This window comes from Heptranchias perlo, chromosome 10 (assembly GCF_035084215.1).
Source record: "Heptranchias perlo isolate sHepPer1 chromosome 10, sHepPer1.hap1, whole genome shotgun sequence".
Lineage (NCBI taxonomy): Eukaryota > Metazoa > Chordata > Chondrichthyes > Hexanchiformes > Hexanchidae > Heptranchias > Heptranchias perlo.
Window position 1 is genome coordinate 63,798,957 of NC_090334.1, and position 16,969 is coordinate 63,815,925.

At 43.7% G+C, this 16,969-nt stretch overlaps 1 protein-coding gene across 1 annotated transcript in view; it reads left to right on the forward strand.

The window, feature by feature from the left end:
* The first annotated feature begins 1,641 nt into the window (after nucleotides 1–1,641).
* ppp4r4 (protein phosphatase 4, regulatory subunit 4) overlaps nucleotides 1,642–16,969 on the forward strand; it is a 160,323-nt gene continuing 144,995 nt past the window's right edge. The window contains exons 1-2 of the mRNA XM_067991953.1: nucleotides 1,642–2,367; nucleotides 4,670–4,743. Of these exons, the coding sequence (XP_067848054.1) occupies nucleotides 2,275–2,367; nucleotides 4,670–4,743 (167 nt within the window). The 5' untranslated portion in view covers nucleotides 1,642–2,274. The remainder of the gene's footprint in view (nucleotides 2,368–4,669; nucleotides 4,744–16,969) is intronic.

Here is a 16,969-nt window from a genome sequence, read left to right on the forward strand (position 1 = left end):
TCCTATCAAAAGGAATCTTTTACTCACTAATTCATGATCAACCAGTCCCGTGTGGTTTCCACAGACCTAATATCTTCAGTCCACCTTTTTGCACTTAGCGAAGGAGTAGCCTCTATTTTAAACCTTAGCTATATTCAAATATATATCAGCCTACCAAGACACACATTCTATTTTGCCACTGTAGGTTTCCTTGAAAGTGGTACAAATTTTCCTTCTTGTGGCCTTTTTGAATGTCATTTAGCTATTTCCATGATATTGCAGATATTGTTTTTGTGTATACCACCAGATTTTGCCCCCATTGGACCTGCCTGTTCAGACCAGATAGCTACATTGGTAAATGCATTGCCTGGAGGGGTACTGAGCCAAACAGACCTGGAAGGTTCTAGGATCGATGTCTGGTCTGTGATCAGTTAGCTCATCTTGGAGGGTGGGAATGGTGTGAGTTCTCACCTTGGACACCTGTTTTAAAATGCAGTTGTGTCAGTATAGAGTAAGGACTGTATTGGACTGGACTGTGATGAACCCTTCCATAGTTAATTAGCTTGCCAATACTTGCTGTGAAAATTCCCAGGTGCAGAATGAAAGACTTGCATTTATATAGCGCCTTTCAAGACCTTAGGGTGTCCCAAAGCGCTTTACAGCCAATGAAGTACTTTTGAAATGTAGTCACTGTTGTAATGTAGGATATACTGCAGCCAACTTGGACACAGCAAGTTCCCACAAACAGCAATGTGATAATGACCAAATAATCTGTTTTAGTGATGATGGTTGAGGGATCAGTATTGGCCAGGACACCAAGGAGAACTCCCCTGCTCTTCTTCGAAATAATGCCATGGGATCTCTCACATCCACCCAAGAGGGCAGACGGGGCCTTGGTTTAACGTCTCATCCGAAAGACAGCACCGACAATGCAGCACTCCCTCAGTATTGCACTGGAGCGCTAGCCTAGATTTTGTGCTCATGTCTTGAACCTACAAGCATCTGACTCAGAGACGAGACTGCTACCACTGAACACATGGGTGGTTTACCAGAGGCCATGCAGTGCCCATGGAACTTTACCCCAGCAAGGAATTCACCAGGGTACGGGGAGAGCTATGGGGAGAATTTTATTTTCAGAAATGCCCAAATATTCAAGTCTAATAGGACTGAAGCGCCCTCTTTGGCAGCAACAAATTTACCGTATCGATACCACTGCGATCTTCCAGCATTAATAATGCAGCCTGCATGAGGGACCTGATTGTAAACATAAGGCTGCATTATTAATGCTGGAAGATCACTGTCCAGAGTCAATCGTCACTACTGATCCGCAGCCCCCTCGCCTCGCCCACGCGATAAGATCCCATCCATCCCACGCACCGCACTGACGCAAGTAATTGTGATTTAAAATATGATTTGTTTAAAAGCACCACAGGGGCGAAACAAAAAAAAAATCAAAATCACAACCGGAACGGAAGCGAAAGGAGCAAAAAAGAGAGAGAAAGGAGCCCCCACCCCCGAAGAAAGGGTGGGCTGTTTATAGATAAAAGGGAGAGGAGCAGAGGGACAAACGCACTCCGTACAGGCGCGGGTTTGTCATTTGCCGCTCGCCGTAGCGGCTGGTTTCCTAGGCGACGGCTTTGCTGCCGGGTGACGGACGGCCCCCCCGCGCGGCGGCGGCTCCACCCCCTCCCCCGCGCCGATCAGTCCCGGTGGCCGCTCGCACTCGGGAGCCGAGGCTGCGTCTTTAGGCTTCGGAGGAGAGGATTGTTGTTTTTGACTGTGTGTCGGGGAAAGAGACGGCCGCATCTCGACTGGACTGGACTCGAGCCGGGAGGAGGATTAATAATAACGGGAGGGGAGGAAACCAAAAAAAAAAGTAAAGTCTCAGCTGTGACACGAACATCAGAAGAGGCGAAGCCCGTGTCCGAACAGCCGTGGACCGGCTCCGAGTCCAGGAGTTTCCGCCTGTTTATAAATTATAGGTTTTTTTTTAGCAATTTCAGTTGGCCGGAGAGGGAGAGGGAGCGGGAGCCGCGGCAGGCGGCGCATCTCCAACTGCCTCCCCTTCCGAAGGAAGAGACGCATCGGACCGGCGGCGGTCTTCAGGGGCGGGCAAGACACCGGGAGATGATGCTGGGATTGTCAGAGAACCGCTGACCTACCTACCTACCTACCCCCACCCTCTCCTCTCCCCTTCCACACCCACCCCCACCCGGATCCTGTCTTACTCCCACACTGCACACTCCTGCCTTCGGACTCTGCAGCTTTATCTGTTCAATAATAAAAAGGTTAAAGATGATGGATTTCAACCAGGAGAATTTGTTCGGTCAAATAGAAGATTTGCAGGAACTTAGTTTCATTGAGAGGCCAGTGCGTAGATATCTGAAGGTGTGTACTTGGGGGAGGGGGAAATAATAAATATTGTTCAGTACATTTTATGTTATTATGTTGTTGTGCTCCGCTGTAAGTAAAACTGCCGAGGTTATAGTGGGCATATAAAATGCGGAGCGGTTACAGTGCACTGAAGGTAACCCACTTACCTCTGACCCCGCTGTGCTAGAAAATGTATTCAAAACGAACATCGACTGACTAGGGCAGTGAGATGGAATCCGATTTATTCTATAGGCCCACTAATATGAATTACAACCACAAAGTAGTAAAGCTGAATTACATAAGTTACCAAGAAATGAAACATAAAATCTGCAGTGCCAAATCTAATATCGTTAGCAAATTATGATTCATTTTAACGGAAACATTATTCTACCTGTTTACCAGTTAATGCCTTGAGTATCACGGACACTTGCATTGTGCTTATTGATTATGAATTAACTCCATAATTGGATATTCGATTTATCCATGCTTTATATATATATATATATATATATATGAATTATAGCAAATATAAATTGATACTTAAGTGATCAGGTCATCTCGTAATAAATCGTTTCTGGTCAAATCGTAATATATTGCTAGTTTAATTCTGAAGTGTGTTATAGGCGATTGTGATTTGATTTAGAATGATTCACTATTTAATGTTATGTGATGTATTGCAAAGATGTATGCCACTAATTTAATGAAGACATTTCTGATACGATACAAACTAGATGTCCTCCCTATGTATAACAGAACATATCTAACCTGAATGCCGTTAGTCTGCACAGATTAGTAATCTGAACAGAAGTGACTGCTAAGAAAAATAATACTTATTGGCAAAAAGAGTACTTCCTATAGGTATGGGGTTTTGGCAGCTTGAGTAGTTTATTATATAGCCTGTCAAATGCATACACCAACCGTTAATAACTTTCACTTATAAAATGTCTTTTACAAGTTAGAAATTAACACTAGTCCACAGACTAGAACCTGTGCACAAATGACATTGGATGAGCAACAATTTCCTCCAACATTTAGTTGGAGGAAATTGTTGCTCATCCAATGCCACAAACTCCGTTCCTTAGCCACCGTCTCCATCCCTCTCCCTGGCCACTGTCCGAGGATGAACCAGACCGTTCGTGATCCTGGCTTCCTATTTGACCCTGCGATGAGCTTCCGACTACAAATCTGCTCCATCACCAACACCGCCTCCATAACATCGCTCGTCTCCGCCCCTGCCTCAGCTCATCTGCTGCTGAAACCCCTTTGTTATCTCTAGACTTGACTATTCCAATGCTCTCCTGGCCGGTCTCCATCTTCCACCCTCCATAAACTTGAGCTCATTCAAAACTCTGCTGCCCATATCCTAACTCGCACTAAGTGACGTTCACCCATCACCCCTGTGCTCGCTGACCTACATTGGCGGTGCAGGACTGGCTCGATTTTAAAATTATCATCCTTATTTTCAAATCCCTCCATGGCCTCTCCCCTCCCTATCTCTGTTACCTCTTCCAGCCCTACAACCCTCTGAGATCTCTGCGCTCCTCCAATTCTTGCCTCTTGTGCATCCCTGATTTTAATTGCTCCACCATTGGTGGCTGTGCCTTCGGCTGCCTAGGCCCTGAGCTCTGCAATTCCCTCCCTAAAACATCTCTACCTCTCTCTCCTTTAAGATGCTCCTTATGTTAAAGGTGCTATATAAATGCAAGTTGTTACTTGGTCTGCATACAGATGGAACACCAAGAAATCTCTCCAATTTTAAAATTACACTTAATGCTGGGAATGGAGGCAGGAGGATTGAGTTGCCGTTTGATCATCATAGTTTTGGAAGAGCCAAGTGCGTTACAGGTGTTCCCCTACGCTTTCTCTCCTGACTTCAGTTCTGGCTCCTGTTCTTTTAAAGCACTGATACTGTATTTAAACAATCATTTGCCCATCTGATGTAAAACTTAAATGGCTTCTCACTACATTACTTTAGAGTGATGAATCACTAGTTCAAACAAATTGCTGGTCTGAACTGTGCTCACTTCTGACCTGTTCAGATTTATGACATTCTTCTGAAACAAGAATGTATCGCTGTCCTCTTAAATATATATAATTATGGATAGTTGCCAGTAAATTTCAAAACAGTAATCTAATCTTGTATTTTGGCAACAATCACAAAATGCTTGAGCTTTTCCATTGCAATTTATGATATAATCTGACACCCCCCCCCCCCCCTTGATTGGAACTCTCTTGATTGAAACTATCTTGTAATTCACTGACAGCCATTAAGTTATTCCGTATCTACTCAATTTTTAATATTTATTTACATTTGTAGACACCAGAAGAGATCGAAAGATTGACAGTTGATGAAGAGCTCAATGATATTGAAAGGGCTGTCTACCTTCTCAGGTAGGTTATGAATTCCAATTTCCTAGCATTCTGGAAGAAAGGTGCATTAATATCTGAAATTGTGGTTGCAATATGTTTTGAAAATGAATATTCTTAAGCTGTATTTCAAAAGTATTGAGATCACTTTATTGGAAAGAATTCTTTGCAGATATCAGCCAGTTGATGTTTAGGCTGTTGGTTCTAATTTTGGTACACTTTTGTTTTGAATAAGCAGTCTGCTCACACTTGCCCAAGATTTCTATCTTTATGGGATAGATAGTAAAATTATATATTTTCCTCCATTTTGGTTCTCTTTCTCTTGCCTCTCTCCATCATTCTAAGGCTTCTACTATTGTAATTATTGGATTGACTGTTGGAAGGTGCATGGCAATGCCCAGATATCACTTGTTTTGTCTTTTTTTTTCCTCCCTGCTTAGTGGAATGTGCCTCAATTTTGGTATATCCTTCTGATAAGTGTATGATGCTCCCCTGTAATGCATAATGAAACTTCTACTTAAATATATGAATCTTGCACCATATGCTATTTTATTAGTTGTAATATATTAGTTGCTTAAGTTTAAATTAACGTTTTACATATATAATAATTCTAAAAGAAAGTTTTACTATCGTATATTATAGCTAATAATTGCAGGGATTTGTCGTTTTTGATTTATTTTGTTGTATGTGTTACAAATTCAAATCTTTTATCTATTTTTCGGGCTACGGTCATCGCCAATGAGATTAAAAACTTTATCTTTCTGTCTCCTTGAGGTACTAATTCATTAGCTTACAAAATGGTATTGAACTGGTAAGCTTTATTGACAGCATAAAAACTTTTTAAAATAAATGTTAGTTTGTTGCTTTTCTATGCTTTTCACTAACTGTTATTGTCTTGGTTTGGTTCTTGCTCCTCAAAGCTATAAATTACAAGGCGGTCATAAAACCTGTCATGCTTTTTTTGTATGCTCACAATGCACTCAGAAGCAAGCCTATCTCATGCTTATTTGCACATTTGATACATTTGCAGTTCTTGTTTTGTACTTGTCTAAAGTTTGTGACATTCATTATTTGCTGATGTTATTGCAAGAACCTAGAAGGGAGACATGAGCAATTAGTTTCTCTGGCGACCCACAGCTATTTATAACATTGAAGACTAGACTTTTCTCCAAGCACAAGAGCAAGCCATGTGTTTAGTGTGGCTTGAAAATCTCTCTCTGGAATTTCACTTATAGTTCGAAATATCCTGTATAAGTACCCAAGATATTTTTGTCTCTTTTTTTTTCTACCTGACTCTACTTAGTACAAACAACTTCCTTAGTGACATCTTTGCAGATGCTCTGTCAGTCAAGGTAGGTGGTCTCTAGTTATTTAAACACTGTTTTTATCATTATTTTGCTCTTAATTTGTGCTGTTTACCTGCCTCCTCCTCTTGTAGTGTAACTTTTTTTTTAAAAGAGTATCAGTTTTGTCAAAATGCTTAGCTTAAGTTCTTTTACATTTGGCAGGTGTACACATTGGATGTAAAGCTGTTTTAGGTTGCATTAATTGGCATGCTTTTGAAGTCAGAAAGAAGGCTCAACACATACTTTAGGATAGTTACTTGTACCAAATGATCCAATATTTTAACTTCATGACAGCTAAGAAAATACTTTAATTTGCAAACGTAGAAGAATTTTATTGATTATTTACCAATCATATGACTATAATCACTAAGTTTGGATGAACAAGTTATCAGTATGTTTTTATATAGTAAATCACAATGCAGATGTAACATAGCATAATACAATGTGTGGTGTATTGCGATCCATCTCGGTTAGGATTATGTGATAAGTTGCTTGAGTGAAGTGTGTTCAACTTTATTTATTGTTTACTATTTTGGTTTTTTACTGGTTATGGCCATTTGTAAAGGATGACTCTTGATCAAATAAAGTGATGTGATGTTTTCCTGCTTGTTATGAACAAGAGTGAGTTTGGAGTTTCTTATGCTATGCATTATAGGGGAACATCACAGTCTGTATAGGATAATGAATGAGTGATGGATGGCAAGTGATATGTTGCAATGTGAGTGATTGAAGAAAGTGATATGCCTAAAGAGTGTGTTACAACTTGGAATCCATTCCACAATTAATTTTTTCTTATTGCTGACCTTCTGAGGTTTTTTGTTAGGAGTTTTACTGTCAAAATTTGAAGCTGCTGTTATGGCCACATCTATTTCTTTTTCGTGTATCTTTGCAGCACATGATGATAAGAAAAATGCAGGGCCCCTTGATGGTTCACACCATGCAATGTAATACTGGACAATACAGGTCAGAATGATGGTGGGGCACTACAGTTATGTTCACTGTCACCGGGATAAGGAAGGGGAAAAATCAGCTATGTTTTCCGCTTCTGACTGCTGTCCAGTGATGTTTGCTGAAAAGTTCACTTGGGTGGATGTCGGGTGAGGACAGATTCAAGCTTAACAAAGGTTATCCAACCATGGAGAACCGGTCAGGCACATACACGGTCACTTGGATGACCAGAAGGCTGCTGTTGAACCATTTCCAGCGTATTGTCTCAATCTTCCAGAAAGAAGGGGAGAAAATTAAAATGGAAAAGGAGGGGGGGGGTCTTTTACAAATTATTGAAGGGTTGTAATATGGACAGCTCGTGTTATACTGAGAATACCCTGTTCATATTGAATAGCTCTGTCGTGTATCACATTATGGTGCTGCACCATAATTATGGTGTTTTAGGGCATTATGATAGCCTCTCCAAGTTGAAAAATAATGCGAATGATCAAATGTAGTGATGATTTGGATGACTATTGATCACTGATTTCCTTTCCTACCCAAAGCCTTGCAACTATAGCTAGCCAAAGCCTTTGTATATATTTGAATAGGCGATCAAAAGGCAAAAGTTGAATTTTCCAAGTATACTTTTGCTTTAAAAAATAACAACTCTAGGGGTTTCCTTGTATGTAAATTTAAACAAAATTTTTCAAAAAAATCAGACGTCTATTGCTTTGAGTTATGTTGAGTTCCAATGTATATTTTCAATAATTTTGACCCTTAATCCGTGTAACTGTTGTGTCTTAAAAAAATCTGAGTTAGATGTAATTTTTCCAAGTTCCTTTTACTGTTAAACATTAAATTCTGAGCAGTTGCAGAGATTGATTCTGTCAATCAATCAGTAGAGAGATTCCTTTATGTTTGGCCCCTCCTTTCTCATTAGTTTATCTTGGTCTCTGTGTTTCACTAATATGACAGATGTGACAGAGCTGGTAACTAGTTAACTAAATCTTAATGTTATGCTAATTGTACAGTAATTATAGGTTGCAACAACAGGCCGTGAATATAGCATAGTTTTCAATGATTTGTATGCAGAACAGATATCTGATATAATAAAAGTATCATAATTTAGTTTTATCTTTTGTAATTTTGAACTTTAAACAGTTTTCCTGTGATAAGAGTGACTTGGTGTTAACCGTTGCAAAAAGATAAATGTTGCAATATAATAACATCGCAATGGATGTTTACTTTGTTCCGTTGTGTGCTAAGTAAAGTAATTACATATTTGTTTTAGTAAAGGCAAGCTAAATTGATAACAGAAACATGTTGCTTCAAGTTTATATTGTAAATTATGATTCTCCACCTGGATAGTTTTTTTTCAGCCAGATTGAAGTATTAGGTGGAGGTGAGACGTATATCCATAAGAAGGATTGGAATATTAATGGGCAAATCAACATAACCTAACAGTTGTGTTCACTATGAACCTAGGCTGAAAATAGGTTACTTATATATTATATTGATTGGTGATAGATTTGAAAATGGGGAAAATAATAATTTAGCTGGACGGAGGTTACACATAATTGCAGAGAGTATGATTATAGAAACTGAATATTCTTGGCACCTCCCAACACACACATATGCTCGTGTGTTCGCTTACTCTCTCTCTCCAACACAGAAGGAAGTTATTCGATCCATCATGTCCATGTCGTCTCTTTGGTAGAGAAATCCAAAGCCAATCCCAGTGTTCCGCTTTTTTCTGATCATCTTGTGTCGTCTTCTGGTTCAAATGCTGCACAATGTGGATGTTTGTGGTAGTATGTTTTGGCTATTGTAAAATGTTAAAATTTAAGTTTTTTGCTTACAACTTTAACAGTGAAGTGCAAATTTTCTTCCCCTGTAAAAAAAAAATTGTAGGTTAGTATAATTTGGAAAATATTTGATTCATGCCTTCATGTTCATATTTCTTGGTGCAATTAATAATGTAAATGTTATGCTATATGTAATCTACAGATATCAGTTCTGTTTTGTTTAAGTGGTTGACTCTGATGGAGCGAGATCTGTCCTGTCCTGTTTCAAATTATAAGATTGTGCTATATATTTATTTCTTTATTCTGCCGCAAACCTCCCTTCCTCATGCCCACCAAGCCAAACTTCTCCAAAGGTTCCTCTGTGCGCTAGCCCATAACTCACCTCTTTCCCTAGTTTCTCTATCTACTTTCATGCCCTCCCCGAGTTCATCTTGTCCATGAAACCCATCTCCTGCTTTCTCGACCCTATTCCCATTAAACTGCTGACCACCTAACTACCCTTCTGGCCCCATGCTAGCTGATATTGTGAACGGTTCTCTCTTCTCAGGTACTGTCCCCCTCTCATTTATCACTGTCTTCACTGCCCTCTTCAAATAAAACCCTTAACCCCTCTATCCTTGCAAACTACCACCCTACCTCCAACCTCCCCATCTCTAACCTTTCAAAAGGCCTTTGATAAGATTCGTGGCTAAGGTCAGAGCATGTGGAGTCAGATAGAAGAATGGATAGCAAGTTGGCCACAAAACAGAAAATAGTGAATAGGGATTAAGGGTGGCTACTCAGACTGGCAAAAGATGGGAAGTGGTGTTCCACAGGGATCGGTGCTGGGACCACTGTAGTTCATAATTTACATTAATGATTTGGATTTGGGAATCGGAAATTCAATTTTAAAATTTGTGGATGGCACCAAATTGGGGGGTGTAGATAATACAAAGGAAGAAAGCGTCAAAATGCAAGAGGACACTAATAAACTTGCAGAATGGGCTTATAATTGGCAAATGGATTTCAATATAGATAAGTGTGAGGTGGTGCATTTTGGTAGGCAGAATAAGGAGGCCACATAATGCTTGGATAATAGTCTAAATGGGATGGAGGAGCAAGGGATCTAGGGGTACAGATACACTATTCACTCACCTGACAAAGGAGGAAAGCTCCGAAAGCTTGTGATTTCAAATAAAGCTGTTGGACTATAACCTGGTGTTGTAAGACTCCTTACATTTGTCCACCCCAGTCCATCACCGGCATCTCCACATCATAACTAAAAGTAGCGACACAGGTTAATAAGACCATTTTTAAAAAAGGCAAATCTAGCACTAGGGTTCATTTCTAGAGGGATAGAATTGGAAAGCAAAGAAGTTATGTTAAACTTGTATAGAACCCTGGTTAGACCACACTTGGAGCATTGTGCACAATTCTGGTCTCCATATTATACAAAGGATATGGAAGCATTGGAGAGGGTGCAAAAAAGATTCACAAGGATGATACCAGAGCTGAGAGAATATCCTTATCAGGAAAGGCTGAACAGGCTCGGGCTCTTTTCTCTCGAAAGGCAAAGGCTGGGGGGGTGACCTGATAGAGGTCTTTAAGATAATGATAGGGTTTGATAGGGTAGACGTGGAGAAAATGTTTCCACTTGTGGGGGAGTCCAAAACTAGAGGTCATAAATATAAAATAGTCACTAAGAAATCCAATAGGGAATTCAGGAGAAACTTCTTTACCCAAAGAGTGGAATGCGCTACCATGAGTTGTTGAGGCAAATAGCATAGATGCATTTAAGGGGAAGTTGGATAAGCATATGAGGGAGAAGGGAATAGAAGGATACTCTGATAGGGTTCGATGAAGCAGGGAGGGAGGAGGCTCCTGTGAAGCATAAACGCTGGCATGGACCAGTTGGGCCGAATGGCCTGTTTCTGTGCTGTAGTCTCTATGTAACCTCCTTTTCCTCATCAAGCTCTTGAACCTGTTGTCACCTCCCAAATCCATGTCCATTTTTCCCACAACTCCCATGTTTGAACCTCTTCAATCAGGTATCCACCCCGGCCACAGCACTGAAACGGCTCTAATCAAAGTCACAAATGACGTCCTACGTGACTGTGACTGTGGTGCACTATGCATCCTCATACTTCTCGACCTGTCTACGGTCTTTTACGTGGTTGACCACACCATTCACCACCAATGCCCCTCGTCCAATGGTCAGCTGAGTGGGACTGCCCTCGCATGGTTCCACTCTTGCCTATCCTGTTGTAGCCAGTGAATCTCCTGCAATGGCTTCACTTCGCACCCCCGCATCATTACCTCTGGAGTCCCCCAAGGATCTATCATTTGCCCCCTCCTATTTCTCATCTTTATGCTGCCCCCCTGCGACATCATCCAAAAACATGAAGTCAGGTTCCACATGTACGCTGACGACACCCAGCTCTACCTCACCACCTCCTCTCTTGCCCCCCCCCCCCCCCACTTTACTGCCCCTGTGTTGTCAGACTACTTGTCTGACATCCAGTCCTGGATGAGCCGAAATTCTCTCCAGTTAAACACTGCGAAGATTGAAGCTATTGTCTTCGTCCCTCGCCACAAACTCTGTGGGCCTGATTTTAGCAGGCCTGCGGGTTTCCGGCGGGTTGGGTTTCGGGTGCGTGGCCTCCGCGCCCGGTGAAATTAGTGGGTTGCCCGCGCGATCGTAGCAGGCAATCCACTAATGGGATCCAATTACCTGCTGCTCCGGGGTCCGCGCTGCTGGTCTGCGCGTCGGGCGGGCTGCGCATGCGCAGTACGATCTGTCAGCTGGAGGCTCTCTAGTTAAAGGGGCAGTCCTCCACTGACACATGCTGCAACCAATGGAACAAATTACAGCATGGAGCAGCCCAGGGGGAAGGCTGCTCCCAGTTTAATGATGCCTCACCCCAGGTATCATCAGATGGGGTGAGGAGGAGGGGGAGGACAGAGATCTTCCCCCCGGCGGGCGGGAGGAAGCGGCCTGCCTCTGCCACCAAGAAGGCCTGGCTCGAGGTGGCAGAGGGGGTCACCTGCACCACCAACATATCGCCCACCTGCATACAGTGCAGGAGGCGCTCCAATGACCGCAGTAGGTCAGCCACAGTGAGAACACTTACTCTTTCCCCTACACTCCGTCTGCCACAACACCGCCCCCACCCCACATCTCCTTCGGCACCGCCAACACTACTCTGTCACATCACCCCTCATACCCACTCAAACCCCATCCTCATCTTACCTGCACCTACTCACCTCGCCAGTACTCATCCCGCCACTACCACTCAACCCAATCCTCATACAATCTCATGGCTCTATCTCATACTCACCCTCTCGTGCATCTCTTTCACGGCCAGCCTCACTCAACCTGCCACTACCTGTGCTGCAGCCACAGGGCATGCATCACATATGTGCAGTGGGCAGCGTAAGGCAAACGTGTCGTGAGCATGAAGGGGATGCACAAGGGTGTTTGAAGATTTGTCACGGTTGTTACTTATATTGAATTTCTGACCAACGCACATTACATATTATATTGGCACCACTACTGCCATGTCTCCGCGAATCCTGTCTGTTGTGTGCAATAATGCCCGCTCCTGGGTATCACTATGAGGACCCACCACTGATGCCACCCATTGTGTTACTGCAGAGTAGGTGCAGGTGTATTTGCAGGGCTCTTCCGCGCAGACGAATGAGAGACATCGGCGGTGTACCCGGCTGCACCCTGGAAGGATGCGGTGGAGAAGTTGTGGAGGGCAGTGGTGACTTTGGCAGCGACAGGTTAGCAGATGGTGCTGGGGCCAGCCAGGAGCAGCTCGGCATGAAAGAGCCTGCAGATGTCCACGACTACATGTTGAGTGAATCTGCGCCTCTGTGTGCACTGCTGCTCGGAGAGGTCCGGGGAGCTGCGCCTCGGTCTGTGGACCCCGTGGCGAGGGTAGTGCCCTCTGCGACGCGTCTCCCTCTGCGGTAGCCCTCCCTCCTGCTGTACAGGTGGATGTGTCACAGCACTGTGTTGTGGAGCTCCACGTGTCAGAGGTGGACGGCGTGGACGGCGAGGCTGGTGATGTTGTTCGCCCTCCGAGGGGGTCATGACTGCAGCTACGGCGGCCCCCATCCGCAATATGTACATCTGAGGGGGTCCGCAAGGTAGGCACATGTCTCCGGACCCCGGGGTGAGTGTACAGGTTGGTCACTTTGACCGTCAGGAGGGGGGTGGTGGAGGCCACACTTTGTCCCAAGTGACAGAGTGGCCTCCTGCAATGGGTGAGGGTCTTTCCCCCCCCCCCCCCCAACCTGTCAAATGGACCTTTGCAGCTGCCACAGGCTGACGGCTGCAACACGTCCAGTTCAACTAGGACTGTTTCCCCCAGTGTGTGAAACAGTCCCATGTTTCCCCAAAATCACACACAGTCCCTTAATCAGGTCAGTTAATGACCTGAACAAGCAAAATAAATAACCTCAAGTGGCATCCCGCTGGCTTTAATTGCCTGCGGGATTCCCACCAGCGGGGGCCACGCACGCATCCCCGCACGTCATCGGGGAACCCGGAAGTGGGCGGGATCGTGACGCGATCTGGTCACGTGACTGGATATCGGGATTTTCGGGGCCCCCCCTGCTGGAAACCCACAGGAAACCCGACTGTAAAATCGAGCCCTGTCTGTTTACTTCCATCTCCATAACATTGCCCGCCTCTGCCAATGCCTCAGCCCATCTGTTGCTGAAACTCTCGTCTTTGCTTTTGTCACTTCCAGACTCGACTATCCCAATGCTTTCCTGGCTGTCCTCCCATCCTCCACATTCTGTAAACGCCAGCTCATCCAAAACAGTTGTATAGAGCATTGGTCATCCAAAACAGTTGTATAGACCCTGTCTGGAGTACTGCGTTCAGTTTTCGCCACCGCACCTCGAAGGACATACTGACCTTGAGGGGGTGCAGCGCAGCTTCACCAGAATGACACTGGGGCTTAGAGGGTTAAATTATAAGATGTGGAGGATTTCATTTCACATCGTTCACCTGACGAAGGGGGAAGCCTCCGAAAGCTTGTGAATTTAAAATAAAATTGCTGGACTATAACTTGGTGTTGTAAAATTGTTTAAATTATAAGGACAGGTTGCAAAAACGTGGCTTGTATTCCCTTGAGTATAGAAGATTGGGGGAGGATCTGATCGAGGTGTTTAAAATGTTAAAAGGATTCGATAAGGTAGATACAGAGAAATTATTTCCTCTGGTAGGGAAATCAAGAATGAGGGGACATAATCTTAAAATTAGAGCCATTTAGGAAGGAAATCAGGAAGCACCTTTTCACACAAAAGGTAGTAGAAATCTGGCATTCTCTTCAAGCAAAAGGCTGTGGATGCTGATACAATTGGAGCTTTAGGCCATTGTAATGCTTTCACTCCTATTCTTATGACCTACATTGGCACACAGTCCCTCACCACATCAATTTTAAATTCTCATCCTCTTGTTTGAATCCCTTCATGACCTTGCCACTTCCTTTATCTGTAAATCTTACAACCCCTTCAGAACTCTGTTTCTCTTACTCAGGCCTTGAGCATTCCCCTCCCCCTTCACCCCACATTGGTGCCATGTCTTCACCTGTCTATGCCCCATGCTCTGAAATTCCCTCCTTAAACCTCTCTGCTTCTTCATCTTGTTCTTCTTCTCCTTCTTTAAGACCCTCTTAACAACAACTGACCTCTTTGACTAAACTTTAGATCAACTGTCTTAGTTTCTCCTTCTCTGGCTTAGCATCCATTTTTGTCTGATTGCACTTCTGTGAAGCGCCTTGGGACGTTAAAGGTGCTATATAAATGCAAGTTATAGTTGATGATAATTGATCAGAGAAGGAGATACTATGCTTGTATGATGAGGTAGGTGAACATTGAGCCAGAGTTTTCTAGAATGGAATGATTGGTGAAGTACACTGTCAATCTTTGTGCTGTCCATTCATGTCACGCTATATTTATGCCAAAATTTGCTGGACAATTGATCCAGTTACGGCGCAGCGAGGTCAATGACGAATCAGGGACCTCGTTCATGGCTCAACCAATGGCTTACCACATGGACCAACCACACGGCACTATAAAAAGCTGAGAACAGATGTCCTAACACAGATTGAGGCTTGACACTGGGAGGTAAGTGAGTTGCAACTTCTGAAGTCACCGTTAAAAAGGTAATTTCAGTTTTTACAAGAAAATGTTATAAAACACTCCAAAATGTAAATTCTAGTGTCTGCACATAAGTCGAGGATGGTGGAGTGGCAAAGGAGAAAGGTGCCGTGACCGCTTCCCCAAGCTCTGAGTTACCATGCAGAATCCTTAGTTGGACTCCGCAGACAATAAGCACACTTAGCGAGTGATACCCCTTCCTGTTGATGAAAGTGACAGGTTCCTCAAATGGAGCCTTCAGCAGCACATGGGTCCCATCAATTGCACCCTGGGGTAACAAGCAAGCCTGCGAAAACAGATGGATCTGACTCTTTGCTGTGCATAATGCTGTATATAGCGAAGTCAGATGCTCTGCGGAAGAAAGCATCTGTCACCAATCAATGCAGGTCCTCGCAGCTCCTTGGCTGATGTTACAAAGGTCTCCAGTCCTTGATTGGAAGAAACCAGAGCCGTAGAAATTGAGGGCCTTTGCCGCCTTCGTTGCCACAGACAAGGCTCTGCGGGAGGTAGACCATGGCTTCAGGTCTTCATGGAGCATCTCACCGAGGTGGCCAATTGCTTCCATGGTGAAGCACAGCCTGTGCACGCGCAGCTCCTCTGACAGTGCCTCAAATGACATTAGTTCTCTGTGGACTCTGAGTGGGGCAGTAGTAGCGAGATCGGTGCAGTCTCCGGCCATGGTGCCTTGAGCGTGTGCCTACTCTTCCTCCAGGTTGTCAATGATAATCAAGAACAGGGGAGTGCCCAGTGGATAGCCATTGCAATACTTTCATCTTCTTAATGCGTAGAAAGAGGTGGGGAGTCCTGAAAGTAATTGCCTGCAGACACAAACAAGGCTCTGGATGGCAAAACTGGCAAAAAAAAAGACTGCCAAAACTAATAGAATTAGGAAAAATACCTCTGATTGCTGGGGTGAGGCTTTAATGATCCCTTTTATTGGTGTTCCGAGCTAAAGGTCAAGTGAGGGCCATAAATTACATCGATACCAGGTCACCCATGCCACTATTTTTCAGTCTAAGTGGCTGGGGTGCGAAAACAGATGTAAATCCAGCAAAAAGGCATTAGCCACTGACTGCAATTGACCGTCTTTCGGATGAGACGTTAAACCGAGGCCCTGTCTGTCCTCTGAGGTGGACGTAAAAGATCCCATAGCGCTATTTTGAAGAAAATCAGGGTCCTAGTCAATATTTATCCCTCAACCAAAATCACTAAAAACAGATGATCTGATCATTAGTACATTGCTGTTTGTGGGACCTTGCTGTGCACAAATTGGCTGCTGAGTTTCTTCCATTACAACAGTGACTACACTTCAAAAAGTACTCCTTTGGCTGTAAAACGCTTTGGGACATCCTGAAGTTATGAAGTGCACTATATAAATGCAAGTTCTTTCTTTATCCCTATAATTTGGGATAGGTGGCTCCAAACTTGGATGGACTTCCCTCCATCACTCTTTCCCCCTGGTCATAGCGATCCTGTCAGAATTTCAGCCCTTGCAGCTTTCGCTCTGTTGCAGAGATGAAATCGGTTCCCACCAACACTACAAGTACTTGAAGGGAAAAAATTTCAAAGAGCCGGCACAGGCACGATGGGCCGAACGGCCTCCTTCTGTGCTATAACATATTAAAATACAATGATGGGCTGAGTGACGACACCGAGCTTTAATAGGCTTAGATGAGGGTATCAGCTGAATGTCCCAACAAATGATGGTGCAATGCAACTAATGGCATTATTCACTTACTCCATTATTCCTTGGACTTTTTACATATTAATAAAGGCGCATGTGGTTAATGTGTCATTACTATGGCGCAAGTTTCCTGCAAATTCAAGCCCATTGTGCTCATGATATTGGAGGTAATATATTAGCATGGATTGGGGTTTGATTAACGGTCAGAAAACAGAGAGTAGGAAAAAACGGGTCATTTTTGGGTTGGCAGGTTGTAACTAGTGGGGTGCCACAAGGAACAATGCTTGGGCCTCAGCTGTTTACAATCTATATCAATGACTTAGATGAAG